Consider the following 24,032-nt stretch of genomic DNA (forward strand, 5'->3'; position numbering starts at 1 on the left):
TAACTAAATTAAGTTATCCACTAAATTTAGGGGGATGTATTTTAAATTCATTATACGCGATTTAATCCGTTTCCATAGTTTTATTTCATGAGTAACTATCGCGGTAACCGAAGACAATATTATATCCACTAAATCATAAAAACATAGTTGTAGTAACATATGTAACGATTATCAATCATTTAATAGCTTTAATTAATCCCCTTAAAAAATATGGCGTAACCGAATATTCGGCCTAATGTTCGGTTCGGTAAGAGCTGAACCGAATGTTCGGCCGAATATTCGTATTCGGCAAAGTCCATATTCGGCCCATCTCTAGACTTTATATCATCAGTCCTTCCCGGTAAAGGATGTATTGTAGCATCGGAGCGCGACGAGACAGTACATTATCATATTAATAAAAAAATAAATAGTGATGTGGTGGTATTTTGTGGGACTGGCTGTTGCCTTATATTATGTGAACAAGTGGATAAGAAGCGATGAACAGTTTGAGAAAATTCCTGGTCCGCCAGGAATTTATATTTTTGAAAATGCTTTGGACTTTTTGATGGACCCTGGTTTGTACTTACTATTAATTAACTATTTTTTTAAATTATTTTTCCTTTGGATATATTTAGCATCTTTTTTGTTTCAGTGACACTGTTTTATTACTTTAGAAAGCTGGGCAGCCAGTATAAGCAGTTCTTTAAATTAAAACTTGCATCCAGGAAATTTATTGTCATATGTAATCCTGAGGATACCGAGGTGCGTTAAATTATATTGAATCTATTAAGGTGTCGTAGGTTCAGAGAGCGGAGGCTTTGAAAAGTCGGAGCAAAGTCGTAGCGTAGACTCTTAAGTAGCGTGTAAAATGTGTACAAAACGCGAGAATTTAATCCATACTATATACTATTGGGGTCCTTTGGGCTTTGACAACTAATCCTAAGATTATGCGTAGGCACTAGTTTTACGAAAGCGACTGCCATCTGACCTTCCAACCCGAAGGGTTACTACCTATACTATAATTAAACTATAATATAATAATTACTATATTTTATAATATTACATACATACATACAATCACGCCTGTATCCCATGAAGGGGTAGGCAGAGCACATGAAACTACTCAAGTTTCAGTGCCACTCTTGGCAAATAAGGGGTTGACAGAAAACGAAATTGTGACATTGCAGTGACAGGTTGCCAGCCTCTCGCCTACGCCACAATGTAACCCAATTAAATAATAATATTATAAATAGGAAATGTGTGTGTCTGTTTGTTTGTCCGTCTTTCACGGCAAAACGGAGCGATATATTGACGTGATTTTTTAAGTGGAGATGGTTGAAGGGATGAAGAGTGACATAGGCTACTTTTAGTCTCTCCCTAACCCCCACTACCCTAAAATGGGGAGTGAAAGTTTGTATGGAGCATTCAATTGTCGAATTTAACGCGAACGAACCTGCGGGCAAAAGCGTGTTATAATTAAGTGGAAAAAAATAGATCGCAATGTTTTTGGTAGGTAGGTACCGATGCCAAAATATTAATTTTATAATTCCTACTTACACGTTTCCTTTATTAAAAAAAAAAACTTGAACCTCGGTTAATTGTAACAAGTGATGTCAAAGGAAAAGAAAAACTAGCATATCGAGTAGGAAAATATTGTACCTATACACCGTGTTTCACTTAACACTAAAAACCTGAAAATTTGTTCAGAATCGAGAGTAGAATCGATTGAGCTATATCTTGATGGGGGTAATATTTTTATTTAAATTAGTATTATTAGTTATTTTTTACGTGCCCATTCTATTGTACTCGTAATACAACATTGTGTATATCGCATTGCTAGATGTTGTTTACCTTTTTTCAGTATTTAGGGGTATTAATACTGGCCGGTTACTTGGACGATTATTTTTTCCGCTACGAGTTTGACGTTGTTTGTCAGTTTAATCTTAATGTTTATCATAAGTCATAACAAATTGAACTCGTACCTAATTACAACCTAGTTAAGGAACCCACCACTTTCATATACCTTGTCATTTTGAATATTGAGTTTATTTGCTTACTGCGATTACCTGTCCAACTTGAAGTTTACTGTGACAAAGCTTTAAAGTGTTTTACAGTGACATCTTAGCTGTCTATTGGTAAACCTTATGTCGTTGCAGTAACGTACACAAATAAATAGTCTTATGGTTTATGATGGTAGTTAGCAATTATTTTATTGAGTGTAGAGCTAAAAGTCAAGTAGAGCTGTCCAGAAAATTAAAAATTCAATAAAAAAAAAGTAACGATCAGATTAAAAGATGAATACTCTAGATGAGTTTAAAAAAATAAAAATCAGTTGGAGTGTCTGAGGTTTTGAGTGATACCGGAAACACCGTGTATTGATTAGAAATCTATATTAGTTGCTTTTAAAATTGTATCTTTATATTTTTAGGTCAAATTGATCAACGAAATAATAGACCAAAGTGACAAAGTCAGGGTTTGAAAATCCCTCTCATTTAAAAACTCCTCTCCCTGAACCCATTGCACCTTATAATAGTTATTTGTTTTACAAGGGGGCAAAGTAGTTGTTTAACCGCACGTGCCAATATTGATACCCGAGCAATATTGAAACGAAAGATTCCAATATTTAACCGCGAGCGTAGCGAGTGATTTAAAAAGTGGAATCTTGAGCGTTGCGAGGGTTTCAAGGCACGAAGGTTAAACAAACTTTGCCACCGAGTGAAACACAACATTTTTCACCACACCAATACGAACAAAATTCTGACTATAAAACATGAAACTAAATCAAATCCATCAATTAATTCAATATCATCATTTATAATTAAAATCTACCAGCCCGCTTAAGACATCAAGTTAAAATTTGTATGAAATTACTTTGCACTCTTGTGGATAAACTGCGATTCTGCTATCTGTTTTCGAATAGCAAAAAGAGCCTTTACCAGTTGGGGTGGTAAAAAATAATAAAATAATACTTACCTACGAATATTTAAAAACAAGTTATAATTACAAGAGTCTATAAGGGACATACAAGTGACAGTGAAACCTTTGCATAATTGACGAATCATGATTTTTTTTGAGTTATTTTATTAACGACATTTTTCGTTATAGGCAATTATATCTGGCACGAAATACAACAAAAAAGGTTTTCTATACGGATTTATAGAGCCATGGCTGAAGGACGGGCTACTGTTGAGCGATGGTAAACTTGTGCCTTTACTTGTTTTTGTTTGTAGGTAAACATAGGATCGGTAACAACGTTTTTGTTACATGGCAGTGTGGTGGTGTTGAAGTAAAGGAAGGAAAAGGATTCATAATAAAGATTATTTTCCTTAAAAGATAATTTTATCTGAAATTTTCTTCAGGACGCCCGTTCACTCAACAACGCTGCAATGTAATTAAACCATTGTTATCGATCACAATAGAATAAATAATTATATTGGTGATATTAACATGAAAGTTTATTACAGGAGAAAAATGGCAACAGCGCCGGAAAATTCTAACGCCGACTTTTCATTTTAATATTTTACGCCATTTTAATACGATACTAGAAGAAAACTCCCGAAAATTAGTGGAACAACTGGCCACTGAAGTGAACAAAGACAAAACGAATGTATCCACTTTCATTACTGAATTCACGCTGCATTCAATATGTGGTAAGTTATAGGTTTCGTAAAAAAAATATTAGTTATGATTATGACATTCATCATTGATTAGGGTTGAACGACGCGGAATGAACTCTAGCCGACCAAAAATCGCTAGAGTTTGATATGAAGACGCTTAAACGCGTCATCGTCGCTGAACGCTTGTGTACGCATGTTCATTCATGCTATCGAGCGATTTTGGTCGGCGAAAGCCGATTCCACGTCCATAGATTTGAGGAGACCCTTAAAATGAATACCTACATAATTGAGCCATTCAGCCACTATACGCCCTACTGCTGGACACAGGCTTCCTCTCATGCGTGAAAAGGCTTGGGCTACAGTCCAATCCACTAGCCCAGCGAATGATTTGCTGACTAAACTTTAAATAATCTTTCTTGACTTGTTGTTTACATTCAGAGACTGCAATGGGAACCAAGTTGGACAGTGAGACCAGCAGTGTGGGTCGCAGCTACAAGGACGCCATCATAAAACTAGGAGTGTACGCCGTCCACAGAGCGCAGAGAGTGTGGCTCTACCCCGACCTGGTCTTCCCGTGGACTCAACTCGGCCGCAAGCAACAGAAAATCTTAGACCTAATGCGCTCCTTCAGAGACAGCGTCATCGATAAAAGAAGAGAATCGAATGACTTCAAAAATATGCTACTCGAAGTCGCAAATGACACGGATGAAAATGAAATATCGATGGCGGGCAAAAAAAGATTAGCTATGCTTGATCTTTTATTACAAGCCGAAAGAGACGGTATTATTGATGCGAATGGAATTGGAGAGGAGGTTGATACATTTATGTTTGAGGCAAGTATAACTATAAAATATATTTCTTTAAAGTTTTCATTCTTAATAATTGGCCCGAGACTGCCCAAGATCGTAAAGACTGGGAAAAGTGGGGGAGGCCTTTGCCCAGCAATGAGACAAACCAAATAAAGAAGGCAACTTCTACATTTTGTTATATTTTCAGGGTCATGATACTACATCAACCGCTCTTCAGTTCACTTTGATGTTATTGGCCTGTTATCCGGATGCACAGGTACCTACTATAATATCGTGGCATAAGCGGACATTACAAAATCCTCTGATTATAAAAGTATTATCGGCCTACTACATGTATTATCTAATCATGTAGGATTGTAGGTGGCTGGTAAACAGTAAACACATGGTTGCAAATGTTGCAATACTTGCAATGCAGCTACTTACTCGAATTAAGTTATCTGCATAGGGTTGACTTAGGATTTAGGAACCTTTTCTTGGCAAATAAATAAATGAGATACAACAATACAAACATACATCAAGCCTTGACTGCATCCAGCTGAGAAAATGGTCCTACCTTTACAAAATAATGTATACCTAATTAATTACATAATTAAATAAGACATTGTAAAATATTAGTAAGAAAGGATCAACACAGAAGATTAACATAAGCTCTGTTAGCTTTTTTGTAACACTTATGTAATTATATGTTCAATTTTTTTTATAAAAGAACGAAAAGCTGTTTTTAACCTCCGCAGAAGAAAAATTACGGGTTGATGGAATTAATCTACTTTTTACAATATTTCATTCCTCCACCAAAGAAGCTATAACTACTTTGAACACTGAATAATCTTAATTTATGCAGGAAAAAGCCGTCGCAGAATGCAACCAAATATTTAAATCACCCGACCAACAAGCATCGATGAGTGATTTGTCCCAAATGAAGTATCTGGAATGCTGCATAAAGGAGTCGCTGCGACTATATCCCCCAGTGCATTTCATAATGCGAAAGCTTGATCAGCCTTTGAAATTGAGTAAGTACTTAAGTAGTCATAGAATAAGAGGGGGGTGGGGGGTTTAACCCCTTGAACTCCTCGGCCGCTCCCATACATTAGATGGCAAAGGTACAATTTTGTAGAGGTGTTTTTGAATGCATTTCATAAATATCGGTCTTTTGATATCATTAGGGTTGTTTTTATTTTAATTCATAATCGAAAAACGGATTTACAATTTTATAATCATAAATAAGTACCTATCATTAACCTGTGTGACATTAATACGTCGCCGATAAGATTAGAATTTGTTTATATGCGGTGAAAACATTTACAATAGATAACCACCGTTAAATGAGCACATACAATACAACGCCCAAAATAGTAGATTAATAAATATTAGAGACATTATAATAAATGTATACTTATTCCTAATTTACTTACCTACCTCTTTTCCTACCTTTTACCAAGTACAATACAAGCATAGTTGCCGGAATGAGTGTAGGCACTGTAGGTACTTATTTAAGGTATTAAGGTATTGTACATTGTACAAGCAGTATGTCATACTGTACATTATCCACAGATACTGGTGGGAACGAAGTTCCGGCAGGTTCCGACTGCGCGATCCTGCTGTGGGAGCTGCAGCGTCGTAGTGACCAATTCGTGGAGGCGCTCGAGTTCCGACCTGAAAGGTTCCTACAGGCGCCCACGTGGCACCCATACTCCTTCATCCCTTTCAGCGCTGGGCCCAGAAACTGTATAGGTAAGAGCTAAACACATGAAAACTTTCCATCATGCGGACCGTATACCTGTTTGCTACCGACGTGGTATAAAAAATGGATATAAACCATTAGTACCTACCGGTGGAACGAAGTTCCGGCTGGTTCCGACTGCGCGATCCTTCTGTGGAAGCTGCAGCGTCGCAGTGACCAGTTCGTGGAGGCGCTCGAGTTCCGACCCGAAAGGCGCCCACGTGCACCCTTACCTCCTTCATCCCGTTCAGCGCTGGGCCCAGAAACTGTATACGTAAGAGCTAAACAAATGAAAACAGAAACAAATATTCAGTAACTACTAGTGGGAACGAAGTTCCAGCAGGTTCCGACTGCGCGATTCTGCTGTGGTAGCTGCAGCGTTGCAGCGACCAGTTAGTGGAAGCGCTCGAGTTTCGACCCGAAAGGCGCCCACGTGCCACCCCTACTCCTTCATCCCGTTCAGCACTGGACCCAGAAACTGTATAGGTAAGGGTTAAACACATTAAAACAACGTCCCGTCTGTAGCAATACATAAATATTTGATATTTTAAAAGTTAAAGACTCCCGCTCATAACGTTTTCCTTATTTGAGACTCAAGTAGGTATTGAAAAGTAGTATTCCACCAGTTAGTGTGTAGAATTAATTTCCTTTATTTTGCTTTATTTATTAATTTATTTACATATATTAAGGGGGAGGGATCATAGTTACATAAGGGGGAGGGGGGGTCATACTAAATGTGACAATCGATAGGGATACAAAAAAGCGTGACATAGGAGGGAGGGAGGGGTCCAAAAACCTGAAATTTGGTGTGACGTAATATGTGGATGATCCCATAGGTACATTTTTATAAGTTTTATTTTGTTTCAGGTCAAAAGTTCGCCATGAATGAAATGAAGTTCGCATTATCCGCAATACTGAGGAACTACAGACTGCTGCCCGTCTCCACTCCACAGAATATAGTGTTCATCACAGACTTCATATTACGTCCTGTTGATCCGATTTATGTTAAATTTGAAAAGAGACATCCTTAACTTCATTCTTCTTTATATTAATTGGGATAATAATATGAATTTATTTGCATATAATTGAAGAGCGTTCCGTTATGTCTCGCGCCTTTGATAATAAACCGAATTTGACGCATAACAACAACACTGAGACTAACATTGTAAAGGCGCTTTTAACTTCATTTTGATTGTTATCTACGAAAAACTCTGCGTAGAGGCGCCACTGGCACCTACTGTTGACCAACCGCGAACACAGAATTTACAGTAATTTACACAATCGTGATATAATACAGAGCTTTTCAGTCGAGTACCATGTTTAGGCTACGAAGCTTGCTGAGTACGGTACGAGTACGAGACGGTACGAGAGTGAAAAGCTTAATTATATCACTATTGTACACAATAGTTTTTCTAGGAGTCATCATCTTTATCATCAATGGACGATCAAATATCATCATTCAAGTTAAAATGAATGTTATAGCGTCGTTCACTGTTGTATCAACATCGAATTTCCTGGCAACCAATTGTTTGTCGTAACTGTCTTTGATTGGTCGATAACACGACAGATAAAAAAAAGTGTTGTTTTGTGTTCAGATGCAGAAAAAATTGTCAGGTATCGCAAATTAGTATAGAACTTGTATTAAGTTCTATTTTTGAAATTATTACAGGTAACTAAAGTGAACTGTAATGAAATATTATAGTTAGTTGACAAACTATCAAAGACTATCCAACACTGAAAAGTCAACACTTATAGTTTAGTCTGTGGTGTCCTAATTGACAGATTAAAGCACTGGATATAAGTGCTGGAAAGAGGAAATTCGAAACGAGTGGCGAATGGCGATAAATTAAAACACGATCGGAGGTTTTAAATCGATACGAGTTAAGAATTCCCTCTTGCCACGTGTATCGTCGTATGATGTTTATCAGTGTCAGTACGAATGGGCCTTCGAAGTTTCGGCCTTCGGGTTTTTGAGAAGTTTTTATTATCTGACCTTGACCCAACAATGTCATGGACCTTGCGAAAACTTCTCAAAAAACCTGTTTAGTTTCATAGTTTGGCTGTGGCTTGTGGCTTATCCATACTTCCATACTAATATTATAAATGGGAAAGTGTGTGTGTCTGTTTGTTTGTCCGTCTTTCACGGCAAAACGGAGCGACGAATTGATGTGATTTTTTAAGTGGAGATAGTTGAAGGGATGGAGAGTGACATAGGCTACTTTTTGTCTTTTTCTAACGCGAGCGAAGCTGCGGGCAAAAGCTAGTAAGTTATAAATCTATGTATAGTGTGTGATAGTGATGCACTTTGGCAGCCACCTGCGATGCAATGCGATGGGTAATCAATAATTGACATCTAAGAAAAGTTACAGTACTATTAAGGTACTTCATATATGTAGGTATTTTTAGTTAATAAATGTTATGCACTAAGTATGTATTAGAGTAGGTAGTGTTAAGTTCTTGTGTATTAGGTATTTGTAAAATTCTTAGTGTCAATAAAGGATATTACACCTAACAGTATACCTACTTACTTATATTACCGTGTCCCTTCCCTTGCTTTATCTTTATCTTTACGTACGTGAGCGAATAAAGTGACCAAAATTCAAACTAACTCATACGGTAGCAAAGTTGGTTTAACCTTCTCACAAAGCTCATGATTCCACTTTTCGAACTTTTCAACATCGAAATCCTTCGCATGCTAGGGTATCAATATTGGCACGGCGTATTATCAGGCGTTAAAACAAAAATTTTGCCCCATTGTAAAACAAATGACTATTGGGTGAATCCACGTAAAAGTAACGTGAGTCACGACTTCAATGCGTGTTTATTTGAACTACAGCTGCAAATAAAAGGATCTATACATATATCGGGAAAGTAACACTTATTTAGAGATCACTTGAACTTGCGTCGTGAATAAAAGGAACATGCCACAAAATCGTGACTCATGTAACTCTTGGCGCGGATTGACCCTATTATTGATTATTTCAATAGCGTAAATCCGGGGTATAACATGTGAAAACAAATACCTCGGTAATACTTTCTCCCCAGAAACGATTTTTGAATTTCGACCACTCGATTTCATGGATTTCGTTTTTAATATCACCACATCAAATAATAGCCATTGAATTTTTTCTAATAGAATTGAAAACTAGTGGCCAATAGCACAACATTCTAAAATTCTAGCGCTCGTTTTTCAAAAAATCCATTTTACAGATTTCCACAAACTGAATGGCAAAATCGTGCACTCGAGATTCGAAAATTGGCCTACTGGCGCTACCAGAAGGCTCATCATTGGCCACGACATCTTAGCAGATGATTGTTGCAGTGATTTTATTGTGTGGTGCCGGTACATCGTCTTTGGTGGCTTAGTAGTCCGATGGCAGCCCGACACCTTTTGCCACATCTGTCACAGGTGAAACGCGAGTCAAGAGGAGGAGGAGCTCTGGAACGGAGCCTTTTCTGCTTAAGGTTGTCGAGCCAGGCTTTGTCGTGCTCCATCACCCCGTCGGATAAGTCCTGGCGCCATTCAGGTCTCATGCTAGCGCGTGTCTCCCAACTGTCTAGGTTTATACTAAAAGATTGCATATCCCGTTTACAGGAATCTTTGAACCTTAACATTGGGCGGCCCACAGGTCTTTTGGCGTCAGCAATTTCCCCAAGCAAGACTTCACGCGGCAGTCTCTCGGGACCCATCCGGTAAACATGTCCCAGCCAGCGGAGTCGTCTCTGTTTTAAGATTGCTGTGATGCTGCTGCAGTTGGTCTACATCCATACTAATATTATAAATGGGAAAGTGTGTGTGTCTGTTTGTTAGTCCGTCTTTCACAGCAAAACGGAGCGACGAATTGAAGTGATTTTTTAAGAGGAGATAGTTGAAGGGATGGAGAGTGACATAGACTACTTTTTGTCTCTTTCTAATCTCCCACTTCCCTAAAATGGGGGGTGGAAGTTTGTATGGAGCATTCCGCAATTTTCGAATTTACCGTGAGCGAAGCCACGGGCAATAGCTATTACTGCATATTTATTTAATCTAATGTTTCTCAACTAAAAATATCAATTAGGTATTTCAATGTATCTGTAAGGCGGCCATGTCTACACTTCGGCTATCACTATTCAACCGACCAACAGTCATAACATTCATAACGCGATAACACACTGATTTAGTTCATTCGTTCACTGTGAACTGCCCCCGACCGGTTGTATTCGGCAAAATGTTAGTTTATTTACTATCCATTGCGATTTTACTGTGCGTCATTCATGTGTATTTTAATTACAATAGTGTTGCAAGGGCGTTAAGAAAAATTCCAGGCCCGAAGGATGCTTTTATTATTGGAAATGCGCTAGAAATTATTGTTCCATCAGGTTTGTTTATAAACATCATAATTTAAGATAACTAAGTACCTATATTTAGAAAGTATACAATACTTTATTAATACCTATTCGTGTTCTAATTTACAGATAAATTGATGGACTTAGGGCGAGACTTCGCTAGGAGATTCCCTGGAATACACAGATTTTGGTCTTACCCTTTAGGGGCAGTGACAATATATAATCCAGAAGATATAGAGGTACCTAACAAACATGAATTGGTTTATATTTTTCTAGACGTACATTAAATATTGTTATTAACTGATATCGTGATATAAATATAACACAAATATGAATATTGGGGAGGCACGTTACATAGATCAAGCTAGCCCCAGACTAAGCAAAGCTTGTATTACGGCTGCTGGGCGGCGAAATAAATGCCCTTGCAGACTTGTCGGTAAGTAGTATTTAAACCCAGGACCACCGGCTTAGGCAGGCATAGTCACTATAGATCAACCCAGATCGGTGGTCTATCTAAACTATCTATGTGTTATCGTTTAGTTTAGTGTAGATGTATTTATCAAGGAAATTTAGATTTCTGGATTCCAGATCTCCATTTCTGATAAATATTGTTATGTGACTGTGGTATCTCACCGACCGACTTCTGCAACATTAGGATCGGAAACCGATTGTATTTACAGAGTCTAAGATGGATACAGTAAAGCCTATTCAATACCTTGTATAGAGAGATTTACTCTATATACAAGAATACCGGTGTTTTTCATTTTTTATTACTAAATTATTTTATTTTTAATGGGGCAATCCGATAATTCGTTGATGTTATCTAAATATTATAACACAGTCATACCAAGAGCACTGAGCTTAATACTCATATTTATTATTAATATCAATTACAGGTCAAGCTTACATATTATAATTACAATCACAGAATAATTCGTAAATTTATATTATACATTCATATTTCGAGATATATTTTCATTCATGATATTAGTCTATTTCGTTTTTTTAACTTAACTTAGAACTTTGATTGCAGATTATTATGTCAACCATGAAGCACAGTGAAAAGGGGATTATATATAATTTATTGAAACCATGGCTTCAGGAAGGGCTACTTCTAAGTAACGGTAAATTCATAAAATGTTCATAGATTCAGGCCAAGATTAATTGGCAATGATTTTGATTAACGCAGTACCTCTTATCTCAAGTCATACAGGGCAGCAGGCGGGCAGGTTATTAAGATGTATATCGTATGCGCTTTTACGCACTTATGGTAATTATTGTCACGTCAAAAGGGCAAACATATCGATAGGACCATAATGCTAAAACATGTATACACAAATTTTCGGCATATTGTCGGTTACTTTCAATATTTTCAGACGTAATCGTAGACGTAGAAAAATAAGTAAGTTACAGTAGAGTTCGTTTACCTATATTAGCTAGTCAATTACACACACGTAAACAAAAATATCTGTAGAGAGTTTTCTACACGCTTAAGAGGGGGTCGTACGAAATCCTCGAAAAGAGCATTCGGCGTTTAACAAATGCTGCTCACATTTCTCAATAAAATGAAATAAAATAAATGTAGTTATTATCTTAAAGAGTGTGTCTACAACTTTTGACTATTCAGAATCTCTAATTATTAACGGTATAGTAAATAAACCCACGCAAAGTTGACCTAAAATGAGAAAAACGTATGTCGCCGTTTAGTAAACTTTGTTAAAAAAATTCAATACTTTAGTTATAAGGTCAAGTGATTCTAAAAGCCAGATAAATGGACTACAAGTTTTGAGGTTTTTTATATTTTTCCTCTCAAAGGCTACAAAGAAATTTTACCTTAAATTTAAACTATCGTAAAATTTCCATACATTCGCCATTGCTGTCAGAATTCTCCTTTCGATTAGACGCCGTGAGCGGCTCATCGGAGGCAGACGTGTCGCCGGTCGCTCCGCGTTGACGTTTAAATTTGACAAATATATTGACAGAAAATAGTGTACGTACACGAAAAACCATACCAGTGTAAAACTGTGCTCAAAATAAATAGGGTAATTCAATAATGACAGGTGGAGATCCAATCTCATTTAAAGTTTAAAGGTGCATGGCTTGCGCATAAAAAATAAATAAAAATATATCACATTATTAAAGAAAATAACGAACACAACCGAATAAGTATAAATGATTTCATTCTAGTTCGGTTAAATTGAAAAAAGTTTCATGCTTTCTTTTACTCATTGGAATACATTTTCATTACGCTGGTATTAACAGTACGTAATTTTAAAAATATATATGACAGCACCTATGTCAAATTATGTCAACCAAACTTCACTGGTTGTATGTAAACAATTACAATTTAATTTATTCATACATATATTCAGATACTTATTAATCGATTCTTACTTAGAATAGAAAAAAGGGGAATGCGAACGGGTATAGGTATAGGTATAGTGCTTCTGGTTCAAATTTAATTGTATATATAAAAAAATGTCTCAATTTCATTAAAGATTTACTCTGTGCATACCACAAACACGTAACCGTAAGTTGAAAACAATAACAAATATTCATGGAACAGTCACCAGCATATATGACTATGAACGGCCGTGCAAAAATATCTAATTTTCTATAGGGGGCCATAAGTATATGACCACATATTCCCGGCAAAAATTTGTGATGCTCCGTGACCGGCAAAAACGTCTCTCTTTCTAGCGTCTCGCGAGTGTAGCGTCCGGCCAACTGTATGGAAAAAAACGCCGCCTCGGCGCGGCTTAGCCATAACTACGGTTGGCCCGACGCTACAATCGCGAGACGGTAGATGTGGGAACGTCCTTATCCTCATAAATATCTGATCGGGTCGCTTATGTTGCTTGCACACATATGTAAATCAAGTGACAATGCAATATTATGGTATCATGGAGCTAATCTGATGATGGAGCAGAAAGGTGGTCATAGGAACTCTGTTATGAAACGTCGTATCTCCATTGAGTCAGGGGTTTTTAGAAACGTCTCGGAGAGCAACAGATGATTGTTGAAAGAAAGGTACAGTCGGCGATAATAGCTTGTGCCAAAAATGTTTTTTTTGCAAAAAAAACTTATTATAAATTGGGAGGTGCAATTTTTCATTATCTCTTACGTATATCATTAAGAAGAAAAACTGACCAAGAGCGCGTCAGTGTAGGGTTCCGTAGTTTCCGACATTTTACATAATGACAATTTAATAAATACCGTAACTTGGGGTGAAAAGGGTTCCGGGGGTATATAATGTTATTATATTTCTTGACATATTCCTTCTATTTTCCGCAATCAAAGTAGGAAAATAATATATTTACAGTTTCATGTCTGTCAAAGATGACGTTCAAATTTATTGGATTTTTACTCATTTTAACCGTTCATTATCCTTTTGAATGTGTATACACTTCTAAATTTTATGTATAACAGAAAATCATAAGACATATTTTCATTTTTATAATGGTTTTCACGAAGAAAGCGATGCAACTGTGTTGGGGAATTTTTACGGGATGAATAAATATCCGCGGCCTGAGGGGTGAATAGGATCAGGAATGGGGGGAATTGGGTCGCAAAGGGGGTGAATAGGTTTACGAAGAGGTCGATTAGGGTCGGAAGAGGGGTGAATTGGGATGCGTGGTCAGTGCTTGTCACATTGTATAAAAGATATATAACTTACCTAAAGTGATGTTTTTATGAATGATCTCTCTGTATATGGACGCAATTTATACGTCAATGTATTGCTTCGTAGTTAGACTAGATACAAGAAATTAACACTTAGAAATGTTAATCACACTTCTGTCAACCTCCACGTTTCTACTTAAGTTCGCAAAAATCACCCATGGTTGCTATAATATAAACGGATTACTTTAAAATAAAAATCATAAGTATGAAACTATACAACTAGGGAAGAAATTGTGTAATATTGAGGAAAATGATTTTATTGAATAATTTTTGATTTGTTATTTTTCAAGTTTATATAAATAATAAATTCTCAATTCGCTCAAAGGTTGCAAGAGATCCCTTATAGGGATAAGTTCGCCTTTGTACACCACAAGTATACTGTATTTCTATGTCCTAACTTGTCTTATGTACAATAAAGTGTTCACATACATACATATTGAAATAGATATCATACACGAAAGAAAAAGTGTATGTTATCTCTGATAGGCACATTTAGATTTTTTACCGCCTCGTATATGAATCTTTAACGGCCCAGCCACGACATTGGTCTAAGCGCGACAGCGGTGAGCGGCGGCCATACGTGCGAATGAAAAGTCCCATCGCTTTGTCTCGCTCCAATGTATGGCCGCCGCTCACCGCTGACGCGCTTAGACCAATATCGTGGCTGAGCCGTAAGTCCCATTTGCACCAACCACTTAACTCGGGGTTAGTGGGCTGTCAACTGTCAAATTCCATGTAAAATGGTGGGTTAACCCTCAGGTTAACCCTCCATCTTCGTTGGTGCAAGTGGCACTTAGAGGATTACGGTATAGCAAGAGGGATGGCGGGTTCGATTCCCGGCTCAGCCACCAGGGGGCCTTGTCGTTCTTTCTTTCGTGTGTGATATCTATTTCAATGCATAAGTATGAAAACGGTTATGACTTTTTTTTCAAGTTAGTAATTTTTGCTGATAATTTTTTTTTGCATTTAATTTATTTCAAAAATACTTAAGTCATTATCAGTTTGCCGTTAATATTTGTTGGAATTGGACCAGAAGTGATATTAAAAAACAAACTATACATTTATAACCCTTTGAATAATGGAAGTCGTTTAAAAAATCCGGCCAAATGAGAATGTATTTTCGCACAATTGTAAAACTAAATTATCCTTACTAGTTACCTCCAAAATACAAAATGAAATTACATCTATTGCCACTTAAGTAGTTTGCATAAATTAGTAACCCAATTCACATAGAGATGGCGCTGTACTTTGGGCTACTTAGTACATCGTTTTCTGAAGATTTTGGGTTCATGGGGTCGAAACGGGTATGAACTAACGTAATTTGTGGTGAATAGGGCCAAAACCGACTTTTGAACGTTGATAGCAGTTTTTTATATGTGCCATGCTAATTTTTTACACAAAAAATCTTCCGGCGGTGTGAAATTCGGTTTGTCCTTGACCTGTCACGAGCATATTATATTACATTTATTTTACCAAAAAATAAGGTTTTAATATGTTATGAGTAGTGGGTAATGTATTAATAAAATAAATTTATCGAAATCTACACATATGATAACCCTTAACCAACCTTTACAGTTAGATGGTGCTCTGACGCAGTGAACAAGTAAGTATGGTCGTGGGCAGTGGGGATAACGTGTCAAAATATATAAGCATAGTTTGTTGCTATTTTTCATGTTCAAATAACTTCTAAACTAACGTAGTGGGTATTAAAGTAAAAGGTTCTCAGTGAATATTAGCTTGCCAGAAATGTGTTTACTGTTTAGCTATACCATTGTATTGAGTTTTGTATCATAAAGTCAAACTAGGCATTTATGACTAATGATTTACTCTGTGGGGTGTCTTTGATCACTTGCATGGGGTAACATTGACCATAATGACACATAGTTGATTATGTCACGGTACTTGTTGAGGCTGATAATTTGATCTCTTCTTGTGATAAATACTTATTGAAACAATTGCAAATAAAGTTGGTTTTTCGAAGATGGTAATTTTTATTTTTGATCAAAGTAACCCCAAAATAGCGTTACAGAGTTGTAATATTTGACTCTGCGAACCGTTTTTTTTTATCTTTTCTTGAGATAAAATACTTTTGTAATTGATTAAATTCGATTACCATTAAAAAAAACATAGGGTATCAAAGTAACCCCAATGTCAGTTTAAGTTTGATCACATCGTTTTTTTTTCTGCGTACATTATTTTGTTACCTTTCTAGATTTTTAGCAGGGAAAGACTAAAAAAGTTGATGCTCCCATCCATTTTTAGGGTTCCGTAGTCAACTAGGAACCCTTATAGTTTCGCCATGTCTGTCTGTCCGTCCGTCCGTCCGTCCGTCCGTCCGTCCGTCCGTCCGTCCGTCCGTCCGTCCGTCCGCGGATAATCTCAGTAACCGTTAGCACTAGAAAGCTGAAATTTGGTACCAATATGTATATCAACCACGCCGACAAAGTGCAAAAATAAAAAGTGGAAAAAAATGTTTTATTCAGGTACCCCCCCTACATGTAAAGTGGGGGCTGATATATTTTTTCATTCCAACCCCAACGTGTGATATATTGTTGGATAGGTATTTAAAAATGAATAAGGGTTTACTAAAATCGTTTTTTGATAATATTAATACTTTCGGAAATAATCGCTCCTAAAGGAAAAAAAAGTGCGTCCCCCCCCTCTAACTTTTGAACCATATGTTCAAAAAATATGAAAAAAATCACAAAAGTAGAACTTTATAAAGACTTTCTAGGAAAATTGTTTTGAATTTGATAGGTTCAGTAGTTTTTGAGAAAAATACGGTAAACTACGGAACCCTACACTGAGCGTGGCCCGACACGCTCTTGGCCGGTTTTTTTTCTTTCTTTGTTACTTTACATTGACCAATTTTGGAATTTCAACTTCTCTTAAATTTAATGGGTAAAAATACCCATTAAATGTAGAAGCTAGAGAAGTTTAAATTCACAAATAGGTCAATGTAACCCCAGTTTACGGTAGACACCGTGAACCTATTCTAATAATTTTCTTTTTATTTGAAAGAAAATTCGTTACGATACTAAAATATGCAATCTAAGATAAAAAATGTTTTTCATATAGTTACAAACTTAGTTCAGATTTTTTTTGTACAACTTTTAAAAACTGTTCTACCTATCAAGTTCAAAATAATTTTCCTAGAATGTCTTTATAAAGTTCTGCTTTTGATTTTTTTTTCATAATATGAGAAAACAGCCCTTATTGCCTGAAATACGGTAGTGATATTGACATTGACATTTGCTTTTTCCTATTTTGATGGTACTTTGACTGCACTCACACTGCACTATTGTATTTTTTGCCAAGCTAATTTGAACCTTATCTCTGAGCGATGTTTTTTAATTTTCAGTCACATCACGGATGTTTATGACATAAAACCTAGGTATTTAGCCATTTAAAATAAACTACAAGGGGCTTTACAGACGTGGCGACTGCAATTGGTACAGGGCCTAAGCCATAATTTAAAATTATATTGTGATTTTTATATGTATTTGTGTTTTAGTTAATACTAAGTATGAGTTTCAACATTTTCAACTCAAGAGACTGAAATCTAGAGAAGAGACTCGGAAATTGGGTAAGATCATGAGTCTGATGCAGATGGCGATGGCGGTATTCCCTGTCTTTCTTTGTGTCTCTGACTTGACTGCTGCTAGCTGTACTCCATTCATTAGGTTTTTATTTTATACACATACTTTATTTTTATATCAAAATAAATGATAAAAAAACCTAACGACCAAAAAGAACAAAGAAAATATCTGATAGTCTTTAATACAACCCGTATATACGTAATGCACAGCACAGGCCTCTGAAGACCTGCAGGGCAATCATGGTCGCGCGATAAATGATAAAACATCGGGCCGTCCCTATCGCACTTACAAATAGTGCGATAGGGACAGCCTGATGTTTTATCATTTATCACGCGACCATAATTGTCTGCCTGGAGGTATCGGCCTTCACACACGTCTTTGAATAATGTTTGCGGGGATAGGCAGGCTGACGATTTTTTATCTAAGTATAGAAAAGTAACGCAAAATGAAGTTGAAAGTAATTTGAAATACACCTAGGTAAACAATCAACTGAGTAAAGAACGTTATCTACATAATTAGGTAAATTATAAAGTCACATGAGACATGAACAGAGAAGGAAAGCTAGATGACGCGTATTTTTTCTCTGTCTTCTTGTATGCTACCTTTTTTACAGTTTTAATTTCTCAAAGGAGGTCAGTAGTTGACTACAAACTCAAAATATCACCCTTGAAAAAAATTAAGGGTCACTGACCTTTCACAGAAAATTGAGGTAGTGTGAGTGAAGGGTGTTTGTGTGTGTAATGGGGTAATTTGACAGATTCTGAAAATTCTCCCTGCTCTACTCCCTCTTAATATTACAGTCACTCAGAAGAGCCTTTTGTAACAGTTTTCCTTTTTTTTGTCTAAAATAACTGAATATTAACAGTAGACTTTACACTTGAACTTTAAAGCTATTTTTTTGAAAGAAATACCCAGGTAAATGTCATTTCCGATTTCTGTGACAATCCCTTATGTACCTACTTGGATAAACGTTAATTATTTTTTTATTAAATTCTCAGGTGAAAAATGGCAAACTCGGCGCAAAATCCTGACGCCCACGTTTCACTTCAATATCCTGCGGCAGTTCAGCGCGACTTTGCAGGAGAACGCGCAGAGGCTCGTGGCAGTTCTCGAGGCGGCTTCCGGGCGTCCCGTTGACGTCGTGCCCGTTATATCCGAGTTCACACTTAGCTCCATCTGTGGTCGGTAATAGTAGTCATTTTATTGCTACTTTAAAATGGAGTGTGGCTGTAATTCATTTTATTTTTTATAGGAACTACTGAAATAGCCGTAGACTTATTATTATAATCCGAATAGATATGAATCAGAGGGATTTTATGGTATTGTGGCAAGTCAAGTGTGCTTGTTTGTAGTTTAAGGATAATACCTAGTTTATGGTCATAACAAAACCTAGAAAAATATATTATAAACTGCTAGTCGGACTTGCCCGGCGAGGCATTCGAGGGTTCCATACAAAATAAACTTTTTATTTTCCTATTTTTGTAGCTAATATACACTTATGAGATATTATTTGCAACATTTTATAGACAATCACTAGACAGACAGTCAAATGTATCTGGTTTGATTTCAACTCAATAATCGCCCTAAGTACACGTTTCTGATCCTGAGGTCACAGACCGACAGACGGATGGACGGACGGGCGACCAAATAATTCTATAAGGTCCCAATTATTCTTTATGGGGTACGGAACCCTAAAAATATAGTTTCTTATTTGTCTGTTTTTTAAATTTGACAGCAAGTAAAATTCTTATAATGGTATTCACCGAAACCGGTTAAGTAAGTTTCATAAACAGATGTCAAAGGTTTACGATTACGAGTAAATAAATCTAGCTAGGTACACTTATTATCTGTACTAATATTATAAATGGGAAAGTGTGTGTGTCTGTTTGTTTGTCCGTCTTTCACGGCAGAACGGAGCGACGAATTGACGTGATTTTTTAAGTGGAGATAGTGGTAGGGATGGAGAGTGACATACGCTACTTTTTGTCTCTTTCTAACGCGAGCGAAGCCGCGGGAAAAAGCTAATGTCATATAAATATATCACACTCGTTTCCTTTTTGAATAAGCGCAGAAAAAAATACAATTACTTATGTTGTTCATTGGTCTTAGTGATCGTATTAAAGTATGTGGTCTTATCGGTCACTGACGGTGTGGAATCCAAACTGTCCAATATTATAATATCTTATGGGAGTGTGCAAGTTTAGTATATGAATTAGATACAGAGGTGAATTCAATTCAACTTTCAAGAAATCTCATTATTTACATTTATCAATGCCCTCGTTTTTTTTGACAGAGACTGCTATGGGGACGCAATTAAATGAACAGGAAGCCAATGCCGCTAGAACTTACAAAGAATCAATTTACAAAATTGGTAATATTTTCAGCAAACGTTTTGCAAGGATTTATTTATTTTCTGATTTTATTTTCAATTTAACATCGTTAGGCAGAGAACAGAATAAGCTTTTGAAAATAGTTAGAAGATTTACTAAAACTGTCATAGATCAAAGAAAAGAAATGCTTGAAAATAATATGAATTCCCATACAACAAAAGATGCCGAAGAATATGACGATATTTTTATGAAGAAGAAGAAAAAAGTAGCTATGCTAGATTTATTAATATCAGCTGAAAAAGACAGACTAATTGATAGCGCGGGTATACAAGAAGAAGTGGATACATTCATGTTTGAGGTAAGAAAATATCAATTTTACGTAAGTATCTTTTAACATATCTACACTTATCTTCATAAGTATATATGTATTTATTAAAACTTTGACACAAACAGAGCGGGTGTTAAAATCTCCTGAACATGCGAACCAATTTTATTACATAAGTATTATAATTATTTAGGTACTTACTTCATCTAAATTTTAATTAGGCGAATTTATTTTCAGATGATAGAAATGTGTTTTCAATCGTTCATGAATATAAGTATTTTTAGATGTATAGCCGTTATGCGATGAGTATTAGCGCAATCGCGTATTAGCGTTTTAATTTTAGGTAAAGATAGTTTACTAATTTCATTACGTCAGGGAACATAGTATTAACATTGAACTATTTTCACAGGGCCACGACACAACTGCTTCGGGTTTGACATTTTGCATGATGGCGCTAGCTAATAATAAGGATATACAGGTAGGTACTTTGCAGAAGACATTCCGAAAACTCCAGAAAAGATTGTTCTTCCTTTCCTTGTAGTGTTGTAGAATTTTAAATAAGCTCCAAAGGGTTCCGTAGCAGCAAATATAATAAACCAATAACTTAACCAAAATTACAGTTAAATCAACCTATCTCAAAAACTATAAGAGATACTTTGATCAAACCAAAAACATACGCACTGAGATTGAATTTCTAGCAGTTGTCGATTTGTTGTAAAGGCAGAAGGGTATTATCAGAATTTGGGACACCCCCATTAGCGAAAGTTATTAACAAAAATTAAAGAAAGTTGTTAACTCACTGTCAGTTTTGTGGCGATAATTAAACATGAAATTTCAATAAAAATATTGTTATTGTGTTAATTACATAAACTTTAAGCGATAATCTACATTCAGAATGTGAAAAAAGTAAATTTCTAGACAGATTTTATGCTTAATTGTCGTCACGAAACAGACAGCGAGTTAATTTTTGTTAACAACTTTTGCTAATTGGGGGGACCCAAATTCTGAAAATGCTTAGAAATACTATAAAAGTAAAGAGTGCATTATTGATAATTTTCAGGATAAAGCTACAGCAGAGATTAAAGACGTGCTTGGAGACTCCGAACGCGCTATCACCATGGAAGATATTAACAATTTGCCGTACTTAGACCGCTGTATCAAGGAATCGCTACGTATCTATCCGCCAGTGCATTTTATTAGCCGTGAATTGACTGAAGATGTAAGACTGAGTAAGTTGATTGAATTTATTTGCAGGTTTGCAAAGTAAATTGGAAAATAAATGTGAAATTTCCAGGATAAGTAGTCCATATTCTTTAAAACACAAAATATTTTTAATATTGATATGGTCGCTATAAGAACTGCGCTACAAGATATGGTTATTAGCTATAAACTATAAAACTACGTCATTAACTTACGGCAAGAAGGTCCTTTAAGTAGGGGATGAATAAATTACCCGACTTGATATTTACAAGGAGTGGAACATTATTAAATTAAAACGGGACTTAATCACCTAAAACTTACGTAGGTACGTGATTCACTTATGATAGTGTTGTTATAAGACTAGTCTTGAAGACTTTTAAACCTTAAAGACTTGCAAACCCTAAAGGTTCACGCTTTAAAGACTCAAACGTTAAAGGTTTTTGCTCAGAAACGGTTCAGAACCTTAACGACTCAAGCATTTTATGAGCTCTTAAGAGTGAGTCTTTAAGACTCGGGCTTCATAGAGAGCTCAAGCCCCCTAAACCTCGAAGGCCTGTGTCAAGCTTTAAGAGCTCAAACAACGAGCTTTATAGGCAGATAGTATTTATTTTTAACCCTTAATTTGACGGTGTCGGTTTGGTAGATTTTAGGGTTCCGTACACAATGGGTAAAAACGTAAGTCTATTACTAAGACTCAGATATCCGTCCGCCCGGTCACGTCACCACGCTATATCTCATGTATCTCGGGATACTAAAAAGTACGGAGCTCTCAGTGGGCGAGTCAGACTCGCACTTGGCCTGTTTTTTTTTACTTCTGTTGACCTTAGGATCTAGTTTATTAAAAGCTCTTAAGACTTAAATGCTACAAACCTTATAGACTTAAACCTTCAAAGCTTAGGAGTCTTTAAAGCTTGAGGACTAAAGACTCGAGGATTCTGTGCTCGTAAGCAGCAACGCAAACTTATAAGGTTGAGGTTTATATGGTCGAGGCTTTAAGGTTCGAGGCTTTAATTAAGACTCAGAAGTCGCGACTCGAGTTTTGTAGTTCACGCCTCAAAGCTTAAACTCACAACACTATACGTGAAGCGATTGAAATCAGGAAACATCGTAATTTCAATCAAAATGAAGGGCAAGGGATTTCATCTTCGTGGAATCCTGTGATTAGCAAGTGTAAACGTGGGAAAACTTCCGGTCCCATACCATCGGATGTCGTGAGTGTTGTATGTAGGCAGAGTGGCAACCCTAGCGTAAAAGTGACTAATGAAATGACAATCAAGTGCGGATTGTTCGAAAAACTCGTACAGCTAGAAGATGTTGATACAACTCCCAGCCAGTCTACCCGTGACCACGGACGTAATGGGTGAATTTCTCAGCGTGATTTTTTTGTGGCGGAGCTGAAATTCATTGTGTGGGCTAATTGTTTCCGGGTTTTTTTTTTTTTATGAAAACCAATCCTAAAATACTACCTTCGGCAACATTGCAAATTGTTACAAGTGTTATGTATATTTATTTAAAAATAATTTTCCATCGAAATTCTAATTTTGGTGTAGCGTCCAGAGCCTGTTTTTAGCGGATTATTGCTATGGTAAATCCAGTAAATCCGCAGCTATAAAGATGACTTGCCATAACTTCATTCTTTATTACATTAAGTATATTTTAAGATGACATAAGTCAATATTATTATACAATTTGACACTTATAACTGAGCACCAAAAGTTGTCCGGGGGAAAGAACCAATTTTGGTGGTAAGTATTGAAATCATTTTTATGGTTAAACGAGACGCAGCAAGACAAACAAACGTGTCGTAACATGACCATTCAGGTTCGTTCCTGCATTTAGACATGACACAAGTGTCATACCTTGCTGGATTGGTCCGCCCCACACAAAAATATCTAATTTTGGTGGGTCGTAATACTTTTTCCACCAAAATTGCATAAATTTTGGTGGTGAACAAATTGAGGGCAGTAACGTTTTTGTTTCTATTTGAAAAGTATTTATTACATGTTAAAAGTTTATTATTTCAAGTAGAAAATAATAGAAAAATGAATAAAAGGCTTTATTTTTGATTTTATTTTTTATTTTTGTGAGTAGACCAATTTTGGTGGCGACCATGTCATTGAAATCGTAATTTCTCTAAAACTACTTATTATAATGAAAGGTCATTGATACATAACATTGCTAATAATTAGTTATGTAACATCAGTAAATAATTTCAACAAAAATTACAAAACTAAAAAAATCCACCAAAATTAGGCAAATTTCGAGTATGTTGAAATTCACCCTAATGTCATGTCCGAAACGTCGGGTTAAATATAAACGTAAGTTTTACGCGATGTCCCGTTTTAATTTAATAATATGAGTGAATATCATGTTAGTTTAAATCAATATAAGGAGTGGAATGCCCTGCCTGTCTGTGTTTCCGTATGAGTACAATCCAGGACTCTTT

General features: G+C 36.3%; 1 protein-coding gene across 1 annotated transcript in view; it reads left to right on the forward strand.

The window, feature by feature from the left end:
• The first annotated feature begins 343 nt into the window (after window positions 1–343).
• Window positions 344–24,032, forward strand: part of LOC125225195 — a 31,767-nt gene continuing 8,078 nt past the window's right edge. The window contains 16 exon segments of the mRNA XM_048128789.1: window positions 344–554; window positions 632–741; window positions 3,085–3,175; window positions 3,444–3,629; window positions 4,035–4,429; window positions 4,593–4,661; window positions 5,247–5,415; window positions 5,957–6,136; window positions 6,993–7,148; window positions 10,272–10,484; window positions 10,581–10,690; window positions 11,485–11,575; window positions 18,730–18,912; window positions 20,025–20,419; window positions 20,796–20,864; window positions 21,447–21,615. Of these exon segments, the coding sequence (XP_047984746.1) occupies window positions 413–554; window positions 632–741; window positions 3,085–3,175; window positions 3,444–3,629; window positions 4,035–4,429; window positions 4,593–4,661; window positions 5,247–5,415; window positions 5,957–6,136; window positions 6,993–7,148; window positions 10,272–10,484; window positions 10,581–10,690; window positions 11,485–11,575; window positions 18,730–18,912; window positions 20,025–20,419; window positions 20,796–20,864; window positions 21,447–21,615 (2,728 nt within the window). The 5' untranslated portion in view covers window positions 344–412.

The sequence above is a fragment of the Leguminivora glycinivorella genome, chromosome 4 (assembly GCF_023078275.1).
Source record: "Leguminivora glycinivorella isolate SPB_JAAS2020 chromosome 4, LegGlyc_1.1, whole genome shotgun sequence".
Taxonomy (NCBI): Eukaryota; Metazoa; Arthropoda; class Insecta; order Lepidoptera; family Tortricidae; genus Leguminivora; species Leguminivora glycinivorella.